Raw genomic sequence first — 18,183 nt, forward strand, 5'->3', positions numbered from 1 at the left:
ACGGAACAATAATATTTCGGCCAGTCTACCAAACGGAAGAACTTACTGAACTGTGGAGACAGCCCCAAGACCTCTGAATTTGTTCCATACCATCATAAATTGTGTATGTTGAGCTAGTGAAATCAATTGTCTAGGGTTGTTTTCACTCTTCTGTAAAGAAGTTCTGCCGAAAACAGAAGAATTAAAGAACAGAACCAATGTTTACTTACTAAGCAAGGTAACCAAGGCTTCCGTCGCTGTTACCAATTGTTAGAGTAAGAAGTTAGCGATGATTTCCTAATCCATTTAATTCTTGTAATGACTAAGGCATCTCCAAAATACGTTTGAGTTATTGTTTGTATACTACGATGTCGTATCTAAATGAAATATAAAATTAGATCTTTTTGCGATATTTCGAGTTTCAGAGGATACGTACCACACAGATTTACATCAATTAGCAAAAACCACATTTTGATATCAGAAACCTCAAAAAGATTAATTAATTTAATGATTAACTAAACTCAAAAATACCATTTAAATTATTTACTCTTAAGTAGGTTAATAGAAAGTAATGATGAGTTTTACCAAAAGAAAACAATCTTAGGAATTAGGAGTAAGTAATCTACATCTGACATCTGAGATGACGATTTTGTTGGAATTTTTTTATCATTTTTGATTTATTCATAAAAGATAACATACTTTTTACCATCCAACCATCAACAGACAATCAGTTTCCTAATAAAATTGTAATTTTTGGAGTGTTCATGAATAGCTGAAAATTACTCTGAATTCATTGCAATATGGTGTATAATCACTTGTATAAATAAGAGCCTATAGTAAGACTTAAATTCCAATTGTGAAGATTAGTGGTTGATCGAAAATGCGAATTTATTTATATTTCTTGTTAACATAACCCACTGCACACATATTAGCAGAACTCTTGAACAATCTCGTAGAAGTGGGCAAGTCAATCCGGCAGGGATTCTTATCATCCATACTTGGGCCCAGACCAACAAAGCTGACAGTGCCTTCCAGTTTCACATTGCACGTAGTGTCTCCATCGAAAATTGATGTACTACTTATAATTATTAGCCACAGGCAAACCATTATTTCTCTCTTTACAACACACACATTACAAAAAACAATTTAACATTTTACAAATACCCAATACTGAGCAAAAGCTGTGCGTAACTAAAATATAACAGATACAGGACATATAGTTAAAGTCGAAGTGGATTTGCCTAACACAATAATGTAAATCACTGAACAATGAAAGTATAAAGACTAAAATTTTCTTGACTAAGAAAACAAAAAAAAATTTGGAATGGCACCCGATTATGGAGACTGACACCGAGCAACAAAGTTACACTCAGCAAAAACTGAAAGAAAGCGCTGCTAGCGAGCTTACTTGTGCTTAACCTGTCTGGAAAGAATGCTGCATTCTTCAGCTTCCGCTGGGCACCTATAGACCGTGCTACATCAAATAGGGACACAGTAGTGGATCCATCCTACGTTTTTGTCGAAGCGTCGCCATGATATCATGACACGTTTCTTTCTTTATAGGACACAAAATTGAACATTACTTAACATACCTTCAGCCGAAGATTGAAATTATACTTGGAAACCCTTGGATTTTATTAACCGTTGCATGAAAGACCTGCCGCAACCCAAGGATGGTGAAGAAATCCTTCTGTTTCTCAACCTTTCAAAGGATAATTGCAATTTTTTTTTACACTTAACTGCCCCATATTCACTAATAAGAAGAGAAAATTTTAGTAAAGTATGTTAGTTCTTCGCCTCTGTCCACTCCTGATCGGCCTATCTGAACAAAAGAAGTAATTACATTTACTTATATACATCCAGTACAATTTTACTTCTGAAAAAACTTATAGAAATAGTACAATATTGAATGAAAACAAAAGAAAAACAAGAAATAGTAAGACACATAACGTTAATGTTTATTACAACAGGAATTTACAACACAATTTAAACGAGTTTATGCTATTCATGTTCTCGAAGAATATTCTGAAGAAGGGAAGTATTTGGTGGTGCAGTGGTGTAAAGGCTACCTGAAAGGTAAAGAAAAATTTATCAAATTTTGTTTTAGTTAAAGTTCTAAATATGATCAGCTATTTATAGGAAATCTAGTTCTCCATTCCACTCAAATCAAGTTTTATTTTGACGAGCAATTTCTTATTTTATTTTATTTGTTTGTCAAATCTATTGCTCTTAAAAAAACTCTATTTCTTTTTTAATGGTAAAGTAAATTGGGTGACAGATAACAAAGTACTCAATCATTACGTATTAACCCTTTTTAAAGTCAATGTAATTGCATATCTGAGACATATATTCAAGCCTATGCAAATATGGTGCGTTAACAAAGCCACAAGGAGAAATCGATCAGTTTCTTCATTAAAGTAAAAATCGTATGAACACCCACAAGAACTTTTCTCTACGTTCAACAAGCATTTTTTTTTTTTCAAACTCTCGAAGTTTGAGTCATATTTAATTCTCAATTTCTTCTCAGAATGAATCTTTGCCCTCCTTCACAGAAGTACCCTAATCGAATTTCCAGAAAAGTTCGTAGATTTAAGTGTTGTAAATAATTATTTGTATTCATGTAGAAAGTTACAATAAAATCGTAGCAGCGTTTTCGAGAAAATCTAAATTTAAGGATCGGTCAAACGATTTTCGTTCAAATTTGGAAATTCAGACTCCTATTTTTATTCTTATTAAAAGTAAAGTAATCGCCTATTTTTTCAGGCGGGGAAGAGGACGGAAGCTCATATTTTAGTATAAACAATTTTTTCTAACAAATAAAAAGTAGTCATACGCGGAATTCGAACTGGGGATCTCCCGCATACAAAGCCACTCTCTTGACCACTAAACTAAACTAATACCCGCCCCTCATTCTAATTAATATTATATAAGTGGCATGTCAGTAGTAATGACACTTTTCAGTAATATCTAACCACCTCCCTATCTCAGGAATGCTCTTTAATCAAATTTTTCCGGTAAAATATTTTAAATTAAACTTAAAAAAAAAACTTAAAAATTAAAAATTTTATTCAATGAACTGGTACTTCTTTGGTTGACCGATTTTAACTAAAATGTTATTGTGGTGTCGTATGTTATCACCTAACCGATACAACAAATTTCAACTTATTGCGATTCTTTGTTCTCTTAGATACAGATACATACACACGTAGTATCCAGAATATTGATAAGACGTCAAAGACAATCAACACTATAAAAAACGATTGAAGCTCATTGAAAGCCCTTTCACCCGAAGGTGTGATTATGATTATGTCTGAAACCAATTTAATGATGCCCTTTAAGTTAAGTCTAAAAAAAAAAAAAAAATGATCAATTTTTATGTGTCAGTATGTTTTGCGCACTTTTTTGGGAAGGAATCAGCTTTCACCGGCCTGCTAGCTACTTACATTTATGTCTATGTATAGTCACTAGTAAGAACAAAATAAATCTAAATTCTGAACCACCATCTGCTTACCTCTAAGCTATTAACGTTAAATTAGAGGGGGAAAAACTTGGGTAACCTTTAGTTTTTTTTACTTAAAAATGATTTAGGACTTGTCGTAAGATCATTTTTTTGAAATAAAATTTAAATGTAAACAGTAAAAGAATTGATAACACTATAATAATGAGATAATTATAATAAACCAAGTTATTATTGATTTATTCAATTTTTAATTCACTTTTAATTCAAAAACAAGGAAAAAAATCACTTTTGGCTACTTTTCTGGTGACCTTGCCAGCATTTGAATTTGTTTAGAAATGGTTCTCAAGAAAGAAGAGTTAGTTCTACGAATATAACGTTCAATGAGATAAATGCTATAAAGGAATTAAGAAGGATTAATTGAAGGCTAAGGTTGCTGACCTTTGAAAATGTTTTCATCTTAATAATAAGTTTTTGGCTAGTAACAAGTTTAACGTCAAATGGTATTCATAATGTACAAAATGGAATTGAAATGCGAAAGCACAAACAATGGAATAGTTCCTTTTGAATTATTTGACAGATAAATGTTCAATAATGAAGTCCATTTAGGAGACCCTTTGAAGGGTCATAAACCTAAAATAATAAAAGACTTTGTTAGCAAGAAAATTATATGTCCTTGACATTTCCCCAAGATTTAAAAGGTAGATTGTAAAAATTGTCTTTATATTCCAAGTCATTCAAGGAACAAAGGAAAATATAACCAGACCATTTATCAAGAATTGTTATTAAGAAGAAGTTATTTCCATTTGTTGAATAACTAAACAAGAAAGGAAAGCTATCAGGGCACCTTATTTACAAAGATGTTAGAAAAATATATTAAATTCATCACCATTTCTAGAAATAAACTTTTTATGAAATAAGAAATTCATAATGGAAATATAAAAATCTCATTATTGCTAATGTTCATTAGATAAAGTTTAGTTAAGCAGCTAACTTATTTAAAAAATTTAAATAATGCGCTTAGTAATTTTAATAGGATGAGAAAATAAATGCCACAACTTCAGTAATATTTATTTATTGTGCCGAGCTTTCGACCCCTAGGTCGTCTTCAGGGCTTGTTGTATATATGATATTTTTATTGGTTATTATTATGTTGGTGAATCCTCCATCTTGTCTGCTTCTTCTCAACAAGCCCTGAAGATGACCTAATCCCTAGGTCAACAGCTCGGCACGATAAATAAATATTACTGAAATAGGCAGTTATTTTTTTTCCATCCTATTGAAATAATGAATCAGCCCCCAAAAATAATGAACAGTAATTAGTAATTTTAGTTAGTAAGTTTAAACAAGAAAGAATAGTATGAGGCTTGAAGGGTCAAGGTCAACGCTGTTTTCTACTTTTTTATTTTACTATTTCATCTCTATAATTCAAATTAGAAGTAATGGTTTGGGATTTACAAGTAAGTACAAGTACTGGGACGGATTTATCGCAGTTAAGTTACGAGGAACAAAGAAAGGCTTCCAGAAATTCCACAAAAATCCAGCTAACTATGTGGGAGCTACTTTTAAATGTTCAGTCTAATTTTAACTGTACCTTGTTCTACGTGTTCATTTATCTGAGAATGCACCATAACAGCGCATGTAAATGTGCAACGCCGTCAATGGTGCTTTGCCAGAGAACGCAATATCACGTACGCACATACCAGTAGCGTTCTTCTACTATTTTAATCACAGTGTAAGAGTTGTTTTCAAATCTTAAAACAACACTCGTAAACAATTTTAACAGTTAGCCAGTCAAAATATTTTATCTTACACTTAGTTAACAAAAACAAAAAATCACTGGACATTATAGACTTTTGAATTTCCTTGTTAAAATTTACTGATGCAAAATTACTAAATTTAATTGTTTTAAATTACATAAATAATTTTGGTATGAATTTTTATTAAGCTTACAAAAAAAAAATTATTTAGAACCTAAAACATTTTTAAGTTGAAAATTACTAATAACTTTGCCAATAATAAATTGTAATGTAACTAGAAGTAAAATCTTAGCTGAAATTGAATTCCTCGGTACTTCTCAGATATGAAAAATGGATATATTCAAACGAAATGTTAAAATTTATCATAGTAGTAACATGGAAAGAAATAACAGTAAAATTCATTCAAATCACATTCATTTCCTGGTAAGAAGCATTTCGTCCAAAATTTTGGAGTAGAAAGTTTTTCTCTCTAAGATTGTATAGAACGGCTAAGGCAAATGTTAAATAGAGAAGATAAGCAGACACTTTGGCAAAAGAAAGAAGCAAGCAAGTCAAAAGAATTCCAAATTCTGGTCATTCAACACGTGAATTTATTACTTTTGTAATTTGAATTCAGAATATAGGAACCGAATTGCTTTTCTTTTATTTGTATTCATGATTTAATTCAAACTTTATGTATTGTGGCAATAATCAAGATAAACATTTATTTTTAACATTTCATTCGTAGCAGCCTGAGGTTTTTCTAAACCCACTTTGCGCTATTTCAGTATTGTTATTATTACTTCAGGTATTTAATAAGATTTTTATAGTTGTCAATTAGAAGCATGAGGATTGTAGTCAGGTTCCTTAAAAAAAAAGAAGGGAAATCCCATAACTAAATTTCTTATAAATTTAAAATTTCTTTTATTGTTTTAGTTTTTGGTGCCAAAATTTTTGTGATATTCATTTTTTTAATATTCACTTCCGTTTTTAAAAACTCAGTATTTTAGATACTCGTTTAAACCTCGTTAATATGGTGTAAAATAAAGCAACCATTCTAGATTTGTTTTAATACTTAGAAAGTCTTACCACCTCTTTACCCCAGAAGTGCTAATCGATTTTCCTTGTAAAACGTTTCAAATAGTTGAAGCCATATTAAGAAAAAAAAAATCTATAATAATATGGCAACTTCGCTTATAAAAATTAAAATAAAGTATCAAAAAAGTTAATATCGGGTCCCACGGAGGCATGCAACCGAAATTAACTCGAAACTATTTGTGTTTTTTATTTTAGAGTCCCAGTGATCGCACATAAACCAAACAAACAATATTATAAAAATCGCTTTTAAACGTACACTTCTGGAAATTAAAACATGACACGACCGCAATATGATCTATTTCTTCGGAGTAAAAGAAATACTAAACGTAGCACATAACAGACTGTATATAAATCTGGAGCCCTGTACCCATGAGACGTCCCCAGTATCCTGGTCCATCTAACATTAATAGTAACTGCTTTATAATGTGATTTTAAGAAATAATTAAACGAATAGATATGTATTTATAACCTCTTCAGTGTCTAATATGATGAGCAAATGGAGAAAAATACCCAAAAAACCTGATTTCAAAGCAGAATTGGATACTATGCTGTTTTACTGATTAAAACTAAAATTTATCAAATGAATATTTTTTTATATTTAGACGATAACTATACTTTTATCTAAAGAAAACTTACCAATAAATTTGTTAGATACATGGTCTGATATCACTTTACAGTTACCCTGTATTTTAATATTGAAACCAAGACATCTAAATCTCATATCTGTTTTATAAAGATTTGAATTGAAATGAGGAGTATTAAAGGGTACACCAGAGAAGGGATTAATAAAATCTGCCCAATAGCCGGCCGTTTTTAATTTATTACAAATATCTTGAGCAGCACACATGAACTAAAATCAAACCAACAAAACAAAATATTTAAATTCACATTCTACAGAAATTTACTTTATAACGAGCATTTCAGCCCTTAAAAATGTAGAAAAAATGCAAATTTTAAAAGATTTAGCATTAAAAATAAAATAAAAACCTGTTTGGTAAGACGCTCGATATCCTGTTCACTATTTTTTTTTCTCTTCTTTTGAGAAATAGTTACCACAGTCAAATTTGTGCTAATCGGAGGTGTTCCCGAAAATAGTTCATTGATACCTATTACAATAAAAATAAAAATGAAAGTACTAAATGTTGAAAAAAGGACAAAACGAAATTTTTAGCATAAGTTGCTGGTAACAATTTTCTCAAAATCACGACAGGGTCTTTCAAATATTGATCTCAAAAAGATTAAATATCGTGACGGGTAAATTTCGACTGTTTTTTTTTAATTAATATTTGCTCGAACGACTGTAATGTGACAATATAATCTGGTATGTAACATACTTCACATGACTTTGATAGAAGCAATAGATTGTACGTTATGACGACGAAGATGAAACTTCTTCTAAAGTCATGGTAAAGCTTGGGCCTTTATTCTATCACTGATGGTAGCTTTTCACCTTTTTTTTCAGTGCGGAAGTATCATCATTCTAAATAGAATATTCATTCATTGGAAATTTTTTCATTACCATTTCTTTCGAATATTTTAATACAAATGTAATAAATAAGATCTCGTGGTTAAACTTGGATTAGGTTAGCTTAGGTTTACTTTGTTCTTGTTTCTATCTTGAGATTAAATGGAAAAAGTACCTCAATTAAACTGAGCGATGGATTAAATTTCAAAAAACAGAATTATTTTTTGAGTGAAATTTTCATTGGGACGTCACAGACAATTTTTAAGAATGTGTTTTCACACTTATTTAAGGGGATAAATCCCTGGCTGAGCAACTTGAAGAATATAAGCATCTTTGTTTGCTCTCTTAAGCGCTCAGTTAGACCCTAAAAACATTAATAGGAAGTATATCTTTTTAGAGATAGAATCCATCTCTTTTCATTAAAAGAAAATCTCCTTTTAGAACCGAATGCAGCGGAAAACAAAAATATTCCTCAAGAGAAATTCCAAAATCTAACTTTATACTTCTTGAGAGAAAAAATAGTGCAGGAAGGTGTAAATTGTAAATTACAGAAGAAAAATTACTTTCAACTATAGTCTATAAGAAAAAATATCAATGTTAATGAAAGGATGAACAGTGTTAATGTAAATGAGCATTAAAAGGGAGAGATTAGTTTCAATTTTTAAAAAATTCTCACAATTACTGGATTAATCAGACAGGCGCTAGAAAATTTGCAAGAAGCTAAACTGAACTGCACAATTAATAAATAACCGAGGAAAAATCCTTGGTGAATTGTAATAAATACTTTTCAATTCTCAAAAAACTGCAATTCCTTTAATTTTTTTGTAAATGCCTTTTTTTTTTAAATACGTGTTACTTTGAAAAGTACAGATTATCTTCACTTGACCTTTAAAAAGATATAAATTATTAACTGTTTTATTTTACCTTGACGAAGCAATACAGGACATTCTTGGATGTTGCATTCTAATTCCGTCTCATCGAATTCACTCAACTGTAAATTCAGTACAAATAAAAATTGAGCAAGAAGCTTAATTCAAAGTTTCTATGATATTAAAATGAATATGTTACTAAATATTAAACCACATACTGTGGAAGGCATAAATGAGGCAGATATTTCATCATGCCATGCTGGTCCAATTGCACCAGGCAGGTAAAATCGAAATCCTTGAGGAGTTAAAAGTTCCCAATTTGAATGTGCATTAAGTTGATCCGAAGTGTCATCTAAACAGTCAAATATTAACTAATAACAATTTTCATTATTTCTTTTCCAAAAACAAATATTTCAGAATGACCTTATTAATTTTAATAATTCGCAACATCTTCATTCTACATTTAGAAACCTGATTTCTGAATAACTTATTTAATTTTACCACTAAATTTAATATGAGCATTACTAAAAAATCTTAATTAGTAATAATTGAAGACTTAGATAACCTAGCTGTTTTGGATATGAAAGTAGGACTTTCAAGTTTATTACAAGCGTTTCTTAAAGGCCTCTATTTTCAGTTGTTGTACTGACCACAGTAATTATTACTAAAACTTGGATTTTATAATTAGCACACATTCATTTTTTATGAGATTGCTTCATAAAAAATGTTCTGTTACTTCTGGGCATTACTTGTTTATAGACTTATTAGTAGTATGAAATATAAAATCCCAGCATGTATTTGCTGGGGTGTAAATTTAAGGAAAAGAGAGCTGAACTGCCTGCTGAATCATATAATCATTTGTAATAAATTGTATAAAAATACAGCATTGCGCAGTAAAACTAGCTCCAATTCTACAAATTCGTTTGAAAGACTGTAGGATAAAGTATGTAATTCACCTTCAACAGCGTTAGTGGCTTTGTTTACCACCTTATAAGACCCTTTATAATTTGAACTACTTTTCCTAGAATACAGTAATTTTTGAGACACTTCAATCCATCTGTTTCGTCCATTCAGTTTGAATATTTTAGAAAACAACATCTGAAAAATGCAAAGTGGGAAAATGTCAAAAATCAAGATAAAATTGAAAAATTCATGAACAACTTATTACTTTAAAGCTGATTAGAAATCATAGTGAATTAAAGGCAAAAACATATTTTTATTCTTAGGGAAAACTTAATTATAAAACTTATCAAATGATTATTACTTATTAAAGTATTTCAAGCAAACTAACACAAAACTAAAATGTTTTGTTTCATAAGAGAAGGGTAGTATTGCAAACGATTTTGAAGGTAAAGTAAAATAATAAAGTTTCATAATTCCAAGAAAATGAATCAAGAATCCATGTTATTACTTTACTGGCATAGTCTTATTAGCACGGTAAACTAAACATACTAAAATTAATAGAACTTCAGTGGCAGCTGTTTGTAGATTTCCCAACCAGGTCCAATTGGTCCACAGACTAAAAATTACCTCCTTTCTCCTGATAATAAATATTGTCAAAAGCAGTCATGTCATCAGTCACAGCCTGTTGAATTGCAAAACTAAATAAATTTAAACATTATTTATGAAATTAGAATGTTTTATCGTCAAGATTTTTTAATTAAAAAAGAAATAATAATTATTTAATATTTTCTTTTAATGTGTGTTTGAAAATAACTTCCCACCTATGCACGTGCCTGACTACTCTGCTATCCCCACTTCTTGGATCTTTTGTCCCCTTCGGCCTTGCTGGCTTGCTTGCTGCCTGCTGGCTCTCAGTGCATTCACGATGTTTATGAGTTACAAAATTTTATTCAATATACATTTTAAATTCTTTAGTAATTGGAATCGAATTCGTATGATACAAAATTTATATTCTTGATTAAGTGTTAATTTAACTAAAATTATATCATTTAGAAAATTCCAATGCCTAAGGGGAAGAAGAAAGGAAAGTCGCTAGGTAATGTATATTACGTGACCCATATTTTTGCTTGTGTTATTTGTAAATAGACTTACAACAATTTGATTTTTAAAAAATCAATGCCTAATGATGTAGACATTAGTTAAAGGTGTACTGCCCCCTATTAAATCTCATCTCCAAGGTTGTTCGTAGAATTCAAGGTTGTGTCTGTTTATTTTTGCTGGTCCTTGCAGTGGATTAATTATGGAATTACTTCAGAATGACTGGGTTTTTTTATTATACTTTTACTAACCATTATACTCCCCAAATAGGAGCACGACTAAATACAATATTGATATTTGATGATTGAGTATTTTCATTTATTAGTAATCTATTGTATTTATGTTCTTCTTCTTCATTTATGTTTATATTTGTCTTAATAATGTAGCATATGGAAACTTTACAGATTTCGACTTTTTTTTGTTTACTTTCGAATCATAATTTACATGAGAAAAAGTTTCCTTCATGGATATTTAATTTTACATTATTCATTAGGTTTGAATTTTCCTTTTTATATCTCTTGGTTAGTCGTGTTCAGGAATACTCATAAAATTCCTTACATTTTTACAAGTGAAGATCAATATATATATTTTCCTTTAAATGTAACTCTAAGAAGTTTAATTACATAAATCTTCTGTAAAAGGATGTTGGTTAATTTAAGCAAACGTGGAGTTCTTAATCTCTTACATTCACTTAAGTTCTTGACCATATGGAATTATGAGATCTTCTTTTTGGTGTGCCTTATATTATACCAGTTTTATCTTTTGCCATTTTTACGATATAAGTGTTCATTCTTTAACTGGTTATCAAAAAAAATGTATTAGATTGTAAGATAATTTTGTTATAATTTAATTTTCATACAAGTGATTCTACTTGAGAAATAATCTCTTACGGATTGAATTATTTTCTTTTCTTTAATGATTTTAACTACAAGATATCATATTTATTGAATTTTAATATTTCTACTTATGTTAATTTCGTTTTTACTTACCTATTATAAGATTCATAAATAGGAAATCAACGATTACAATTAAGTTTTTAGGTAAATTATGTTGAAGTTTCTCAACAAAATATCACAATATAAAATTATGCCAGAAATCGAGAACAGCTTTAACTGCAATTTATTTCTTTAAACATTTACATTAAAAAAAATTATCTGGTAGCACCCTTTATAAAAATTTAGTATTGATATTGCTTAAAAGATTATGGTATACTAGTGTAACATTGATATGTTCAACCATGTGTTTTTTTGTAAATTGTTAAATTTATTTTTTATTAACTAATCTAAAAATAAAGTACAAATATTTTTTTAATGTTCAAGAAAAAGTAAACTTATTTGGATATGTATGCGACATTCCCAATGTGATGTTACGATTATAAATGGATCAGTTAGATATTCACAATTTTGAATACTGTATTCTTTTAAACACCGCTGATAAAAACACGGCAGTTAAAGGGTCTTCACCATAAAAAAAAAAAAAAAATTGTTCAGCATAACATATGTATGTTACCCTGTGTTTCCCAATTAAAGAATTACAAGTTTGTTTGAATGAGATTTAATTCGTTTTGCTGAAAATTTAATAGATATAAATCAAATCAATATGTTTTTTAAGTAGTATTTATTAGCAACATGCTTATACAAATATTTTAAAAGAGCTACTTGTTAGAATCGTTTTAAAAACATAAATTAAGTTCCTAAACATGGTCAAGAGCAATTTATTGAAGTACAAAATGAAAATAAATAATCAGATAAAGAAAAAAAGTGGCAGTTGTATTTAGCAGTAAGTGTGTTTAGTGACAGAATCAAATATTTTCAATATCTGTTGCAAGAGATTACAATTTTGATGAAACAAAAAATGGATCTGTAATTATTAAAAAAAAAAAAAAAAATTACTTTTCTTCTGTTTCCAGATTAATTAATGCAATTGAATGATCTTCCTTATAACAAACAATTATTTCTTTTAGGCGTGAAAGGCCGGAGTGATTTTATTGGTACTTCAGATGAAGATTCAATGAATGACAACGCAAGTATAATAAGTTTAGCATCTGATGGAACCTTTTTAGAAGAAGGTAAGAATTGTTGTAATTATAAGATTTTTGTTTTGTTTTGTGATTTACATTATCCTTCGTTGCCTAGGTGCTGATGAAGTAGACGATCAACTACAGAATGATGTTTTTGAAGAAAAACTTGTTGAAGCAATCGATGGTCTAACACAAAAATCTGCACAAGGAAGAACTAGTTGCTTAGAATCTGTTGGTGCATCATTTACAATGAAATATATTCCCGAATTCGTAAATAATAGGTATTTCTGTGCTCTAATTTAAGATAGATAGACAAACTTCTTTACAAAATACGTATATTACTTGAAAAATAATTATGCATAAATGTATTTACGTTACAACCTTCATTATGTAGTTCAGGGTTTGCTTAGAGTGCGTTTAGGGTGGGACAAGGATATGATTTGCCGGGAAAAAGGATAGAAACACCAACAACTCGATGAGAAAGTTTGAGGACATGTTTCATTCTTTTGTGCCTGAAAGGAATGGAATAGGTGACTATTTCGCGGCAGAGTGGGTTAGGATGACAATTTAAAGTGAAAAGAAGTTTTAGCAGATGATTTTGGACAAAGGAGGTGCCTAAATTTAAACAGATTACTTGACGTGATTAGACCATGGACTAATAATATTGTCGTATCTAATTTATGTATAGGAAGTGATAGCGTTTAGTTAAGAGTAAGGAGTTTAAAAGTCTTGTAGTTTATTTTGATTTTCCATCTAGTGCAGTATTTAGTTTGTTTATCGATAAGTAGGTGTATTAGTGATTGGTGGTGTCGATTCTCCATGATGTCTTATACAAAGCCACATCATCTGCTCTAATTTAATATGTTAGTTATTCCAAAACATTTTCCAGAATAGATCTCTCTCGGTCTTGTGAGGCTATGGTACATCTTATTAGTCGTGGCATAATCACACGAATCATAAAGTATCTTTTAATAGCTTGATCTCTTGAATCAGTTCTTTTATTGGACGAGAAGCTTAACTAGAAAGTTCTCAATGCTCGAGGAGAGTCGTAAAACTAAATTTATGCGAGAAGAAAATTGTAATGGTTTTTCCGCCTCAATTAGGATCATTAAGTATCTAGTTTTCTTTCAAACAAAAATCCATAGGAGCTTCCATTTCTTTTCCTGCATAATTCTCGCGGTTATAATTTTTTCTCAAATTTTCTTCGAACTTAAAATTTGTATTTAAATATTGTATACCATACAGGATAATTTTGTGTAAGATATGACGTTTCCACACTTCCAGAAATCTACTAAATTAAAATTCCCTTGAAAAATATTTAAAACAAAAGTGAGAGACATACTTTTAGTGAGTGATCAAAATTTAAAGAAAATTATTTAGTATTTCTGTCAACCGAATTTTTTAAAATTGGTAAACAAGTTAGGTTTTTATTCATGCAAATAAGTGCCAGAACCATACGAAATTGTACTTTTAATATATCTTGTCCAAAACTCACATAAAATTAATTTTCTCGGAAAAATGTAACATACAAAATTGATAGACACATATATTTAATGGATTTGCAAGTTTAATGAAAATCGTTAGAGGCTGTTTCTGAGATAATAAAATTAAATTAAAACTGCAATAACAATAGATCTCCTGTTGAATAATTTTGACTGAAATTCTTGAGAGCTGGTATATGAACCTAATTTCAAATTTGAAGTACATATATTGCTATTACAATGCTAGTAGGTATACAGTAATTAAGTGAATTCCAAATTGGAAGGAAATAGAGCAGAATTGCCATTTTTTGAATAGATTTTTAGATTTGAAAATTGTTTCAAGAAAAATTCATTATGTAAAGTGGTTGGATTGTTCGTACAAGTATATTTATTTTTTGTTTTTTAGAAAATTAACATTAACTGATGGTATAGAAAGATGTTTGAAAAAAGGTAGAGGATTAGAACAAGCAGCCGCTGCTCAGTTGGCTACACTTCTTTGTGTACAGTTGGGCTCGGGAGATATGACTGACGAAGTTTGCAGAGATCTTTCTCCTTTACTCACATTTATCGTCAATGACCATTCTATGAGTCTTCCCGCAAGATCGAAGGTATACCATTATTTCTATAGAAAAATAGTTTCATTAGTTAAATATTAGTCTGAACCAACTTTCTTATTTTTCCCCATCCCTTTCATACTATTTTAATTGCAGTGCTGTTGGGCTCTGGGTCTGCTTTATTTTTTGGCCAACACCGAAGACATTGTTAGCGCAATGCAAACTTTAGAACATGTATTTTCTGCTTCCTATCATAAAGGTGATGGATCTGTGCCATCTATTACTCAAGAACTAGCTGCTTTACATTTTGCTGCAATTTCATCTTGGAGTCTTTTGCTAACTGTGATTGATTTAAATTCTGCAATTAATGTTGCGTATGTTTTATTTTCTTATTTTTGATCATTTAAATTTTGAAATTTCATCTATTTAATACATAAATTATTTAAAGGAAATACAATTTGTATTGGTTTGTTTAAAGGAGTATAAATCAATTGGGACAATTGTTGGATTCCCCTCATCTAGATGTACGAATGGCCGCAGGAGAAGGCATAGCGTTGTTATTAGAACAAGCAAGACAGTCCAACGATGAGTGGTTGTGGGAGGTATTTATCTATTAAATATTTAGGGTAAGCATTGTTGTAAGTTTTTTGCGAATAGCAAAGGGAGTATTTGTCGGACATTCCCAAGAAATTTTAGAAAATATATTATGTTTCATAATTTGTCAGAATGTTATATCTTGAAACTATCTTTATTTATTTATAGGTTGGTGATGATTTAGTGGACAAACTTAGGCAATTATCAACTGATTCTCACAAGTACAGGGCTAAGAAAGATAGGAAAACACAAAGATCGAGCTTTAGAGATATACTTAGATATGTTGAGGTATGTAAAAAATACTTGATCTTTATATTCCAATCAGCAAAATAAGAACATTAAGGGATATTAGCTTTAAAAAAAGAAATCCCATGCAGAGTACCCGGATTTGAGGCCTTCTGTCTGTTTTAAATTTTTTTTTCTCTTAAATGCCTCTTTTTGTCAGTAAGGACGATGGACACTTCCGGAGGTGAGTTTTCAACTAATCAGTGAACATAAGAGATTGTGATACCTTCTCTCTTTGTGATAAACTGAATTTCCCCGAATTGCGCTGGTTTTTTAAGCTCCGTGAGAACCTTCTTTATTTAAACTGTTTAGAAAGACTTCAATGGTGAGAAATGTTCTATCTGTAACTAATATGTATGTGAAGAGATCTATTATTTTTTGGGGAATGTCCTGTTTTAGTTGAGTTTCGTCTGATTGATTTCAGAAAAACTACTCTTGCCAGAGAAGTGATTAGGTTTTTGTCTGGACAGGCATTGTTACGCTACGCTCGTCATACTTGGAAAGTCACGGCTGGCTTTCTAGAATGTAATTACAAGTTTAAGTAGATTGATAATTTTAGTTTTTCAAACAACTTATTCGGGAAATTTCATTTTGCCTTTTTCTCATTTTTTTTTTTTTTTTTTTTTTTATGTAAAATGTATTGTATAGTGTAAAAGCTCGTAAGAAGAGATCATCAAGAGCCCTGCAGCTGGATGCGAACCCGGGATCTCCACGTTGGAATCCAGTATTCCTAACCACTCAGCTAACCCTTCCTTTATTATTATTATTATTTTTTTTTAATGATTCAAGGCGCGTCAACATCTAAGGTTATTGGCGCCTGGAGCTTTTTTCAGTGCACTACCGGCCTCCGGACAGTGTTCTCTCGTTACAGACAACACTGTCCATCACCGGACAGTGAGCTGTAAGAAGCTCCTAGGAAGAGAAAATCTAAGGGTCAGCAGCTGGATTCGAACCCGGGACCTCCGCATAGGAATCCAATACGCTAACCGCATAGCTAATCCCTTCCCTTCCTTTATTATTATTATTTTTTTTTTTAAGCGCATCAACAGCTGAGGTTATTAGCGCTCGGAGCTTTTTTCAGTGCACTGCCGGCCTCCGGACAGTGTTCTCTCGTTACAGACAACACTGTCCATCACCGGACAGTGAGCTGTAAGAAGCTCCTAGGAAGAGAAAATCTAAGGGTCAGCTGCTGGATTCGAACCCGGGACCTCCGCATGGGAGTCCAGTATGCTAACCTCATAGCTAATCCCTTCCCTATATTATTATTATTATTATTATTATTATTATTATTATTTGTATCATTTTATGTTCAGTATGATGAACCTCCCAACATTCAAGTAAGATTTGGCCAAGAAGCACTTTCATTGGATTCATGGAGCAGGAAAAAACAGTACGATGCATTTTGTCAGGTGCCTAGTTTTCGAATTTTATGTACCGTTATCAATTAGTAGAAATTATTTTTCTTATAAAACTATTTACAGGTTCTAGGATCCGGAATGAACTTACACTTAACAGAAAATGAATTATTGAGAGAAGTGCTAGAACTTGGTGAAAAACTTGCACCTGTAAATGCGGCATCAAATAAACAAACTAAATTAGCGAGGGTAAATTTAATTAATATTTTTAATTGATTAAATTTTTAAAAAAGTTTTAAGACAAAAGTGTTTTTATTTATTTTTTAGCATCTTCTAAATGCAGCCAATTTTAAAGCAAGAAGTATATCAAGAGGTAAAAATCGGGACAAAAGATCGGCGGTTCTAGCTACATAGTTTTTCCTATTATGATTACCTTGACACTTGAATAACACGAAAAACGAGAATTAATAGTTGTTATATTTGTAATTACTTGTTACTCATGTTTTACGAGATTTATACAAACAGCTCCTGATCCCAATAAATAGATATGTGTATATTTACATTTGTTTTAGAAAAATTTAACTGCAATGCTAATTAAGTGAATCTTATACACTCCTACATAAATCAGTTAAATAGTTGGTACAAAATATATATATATTAATATATATGTATATATATCAATAATTATTGTTGGAAGAAACCAGTAAAAAGAAAGAAAATGTTAAGGTTCCAAAATGTTTTTGTTAGAATGCATTTAAGTTTTTTAATAAGTAATAATATAGTTACTGAATTGTTGTTCACAATGTATTTTATTTAGTACTTATTATTATGATTATGGTTATTATTATTTTTTAGATTTGTGATGACATTTATTTCCCACGTAATAATTACTTCGTTTGTGGTTATTTATAAAAAGAGTCTCCATATTTCATCAATCAAGTAATGTGTTTTATTTATTTATTTTTTATTTAAAACGGAAGAATAAATTGGTTTTGTCATTATTTCATTGGTGTACTTCTTTTTTGCTTATTATCTGTCCATAATCCAAGGGGTAGAATAATCTGTGCGTTTTTAATCTTACCGCTCAAGAGAATCATATTTCTCATTTATTGAGCTAAATAAATGACCACAATTTCTCAACATTGTGAAAAATCGTCCGATTTCAGCTCGTTAAATTGTTGAGCTGCAGAAAGTGTGGTGAAGAACTGAGCAAGTGGTAATCTGTAGAGGTTCTTGTCCGGGCTGTAAGCTGGGTGAGGAAAAAGTGAAAAATTGTTCGATAACTG

The 18,183-nt window shown here is 30.5% G+C and overlaps 2 protein-coding genes across 8 annotated transcripts; one reads left to right on the plus strand and one right to left on the minus strand.

The window, feature by feature from the left end:
* Nucleotides 1-1,913: 1,913 nt before the first annotated feature.
* Nucleotides 1,914-11,758, minus strand: LOC141450911 (methylmalonic aciduria and homocystinuria type D homolog, mitochondrial-like). Of its 4 annotated transcripts, XM_074121809.1 has the most exons (8): nt 11,598-11,758; nt 10,060-10,192; nt 9,564-9,705; nt 8,826-8,959; nt 8,663-8,729; nt 7,261-7,379; nt 6,910-7,123; nt 1,914-2,048 (listed from the first exon to the last, which is right to left on the minus strand). In XM_074121809.1, the coding sequence occupies exons 3-8, from the start codon at nt 9,703-9,705 to the stop codon at nt 1,981-1,983; spliced, it is 744 nt and encodes a 247-aa protein (XP_073977910.1). In that variant the 5' UTR covers nt 10,060-10,192; nt 11,598-11,758; the 3' UTR covers nt 1,914-1,980. The 4 variants fall into 4 exon arrangements, with proteins under 4 accessions (XP_073977910.1, XP_073977912.1, XP_073977914.1 ...); XM_074121811.1 differs by lacking the exon at nt 11,598-11,758 and having other exon boundaries at nt 10,019-10,170; XM_074121813.1 differs by lacking the exons at nt 10,060-10,192; nt 11,598-11,758 and adding an exon at nt 9,899-10,038.
* Nucleotides 10,375-17,903, plus strand: Ifrd1 (Interferon-related developmental regulator 1). Of its 4 annotated transcripts, none has more exons than XM_074121798.1 (10): nt 10,375-10,606; nt 12,572-12,676; nt 12,744-12,909; nt 14,516-14,717; nt 14,820-15,037; nt 15,142-15,265; nt 15,426-15,545; nt 16,856-16,951; nt 17,024-17,146; nt 17,225-17,903. In XM_074121798.1, exons 1-10 carry the CDS (start codon nt 10,573-10,575, stop codon nt 17,309-17,311), a joined length of 1,275 nt encoding a protein of 424 aa, XP_073977899.1. In that variant the 5' UTR covers nt 10,375-10,572; the 3' UTR covers nt 17,312-17,903. The 4 variants fall into 4 exon arrangements, with proteins under 4 accessions (XP_073977899.1, XP_073977901.1, XP_073977900.1 ...); XM_074121800.1 differs by lacking the exon at nt 10,375-10,606 and adding an exon at nt 11,955-12,108; XM_074121799.1 differs by lacking the exon at nt 10,375-10,606 and adding an exon at nt 12,139-12,387.
* Nucleotides 17,904-18,183: the final 280 nt, after the last annotated feature.

The sequence above is a fragment of the Rhodnius prolixus genome, unplaced genomic scaffold, assembly GCF_049639745.1.
Source record: "Rhodnius prolixus isolate KJV_2025 unplaced genomic scaffold, Rpr scaffold_8, whole genome shotgun sequence".
In the NCBI taxonomy this organism is placed as follows: Eukaryota; Metazoa; Arthropoda; class Insecta; order Hemiptera; family Reduviidae; genus Rhodnius; species Rhodnius prolixus.

Coding starts and splice junctions, on each gene's coding strand:
- LOC141450911 (XM_074121809.1), bottom strand. CDS start 9,705: ATGTTGTTTTCTAAAATATTCAAACTGAATGGACGAAACAGATGGATT. Junction 7,380..8,662: donor TCCTGTATTGCTTCGTCAAG/GTAAAATAAAAC, acceptor TTATTGTAATAG/GTATCAATGAACTATTTTCG. Junction 2,049..6,909: donor TGTATCTAACAAATTTATTG/GTAAGTTTTCTT, acceptor TTTACCTTTCAG/GTAGCCTTTACACCACTGCA.
- Ifrd1 (XM_074121797.1), top strand. CDS start 12,526: ATGCAATTGAATGATCTTCCTTATAACAAACAATTATTTCTTTTAGGC. Junction 15,266..15,425: donor ACGATGAGTGGTTGTGGGAG/GTATTTATCTAT, acceptor ATTTATTTATAG/GTTGGTGATGATTTAGTGGA. Junction 15,546..16,855: donor ATATACTTAGATATGTTGAG/GTATGTAAAAAA, acceptor TTTTATGTTCAG/TATGATGAACCTCCCAACAT.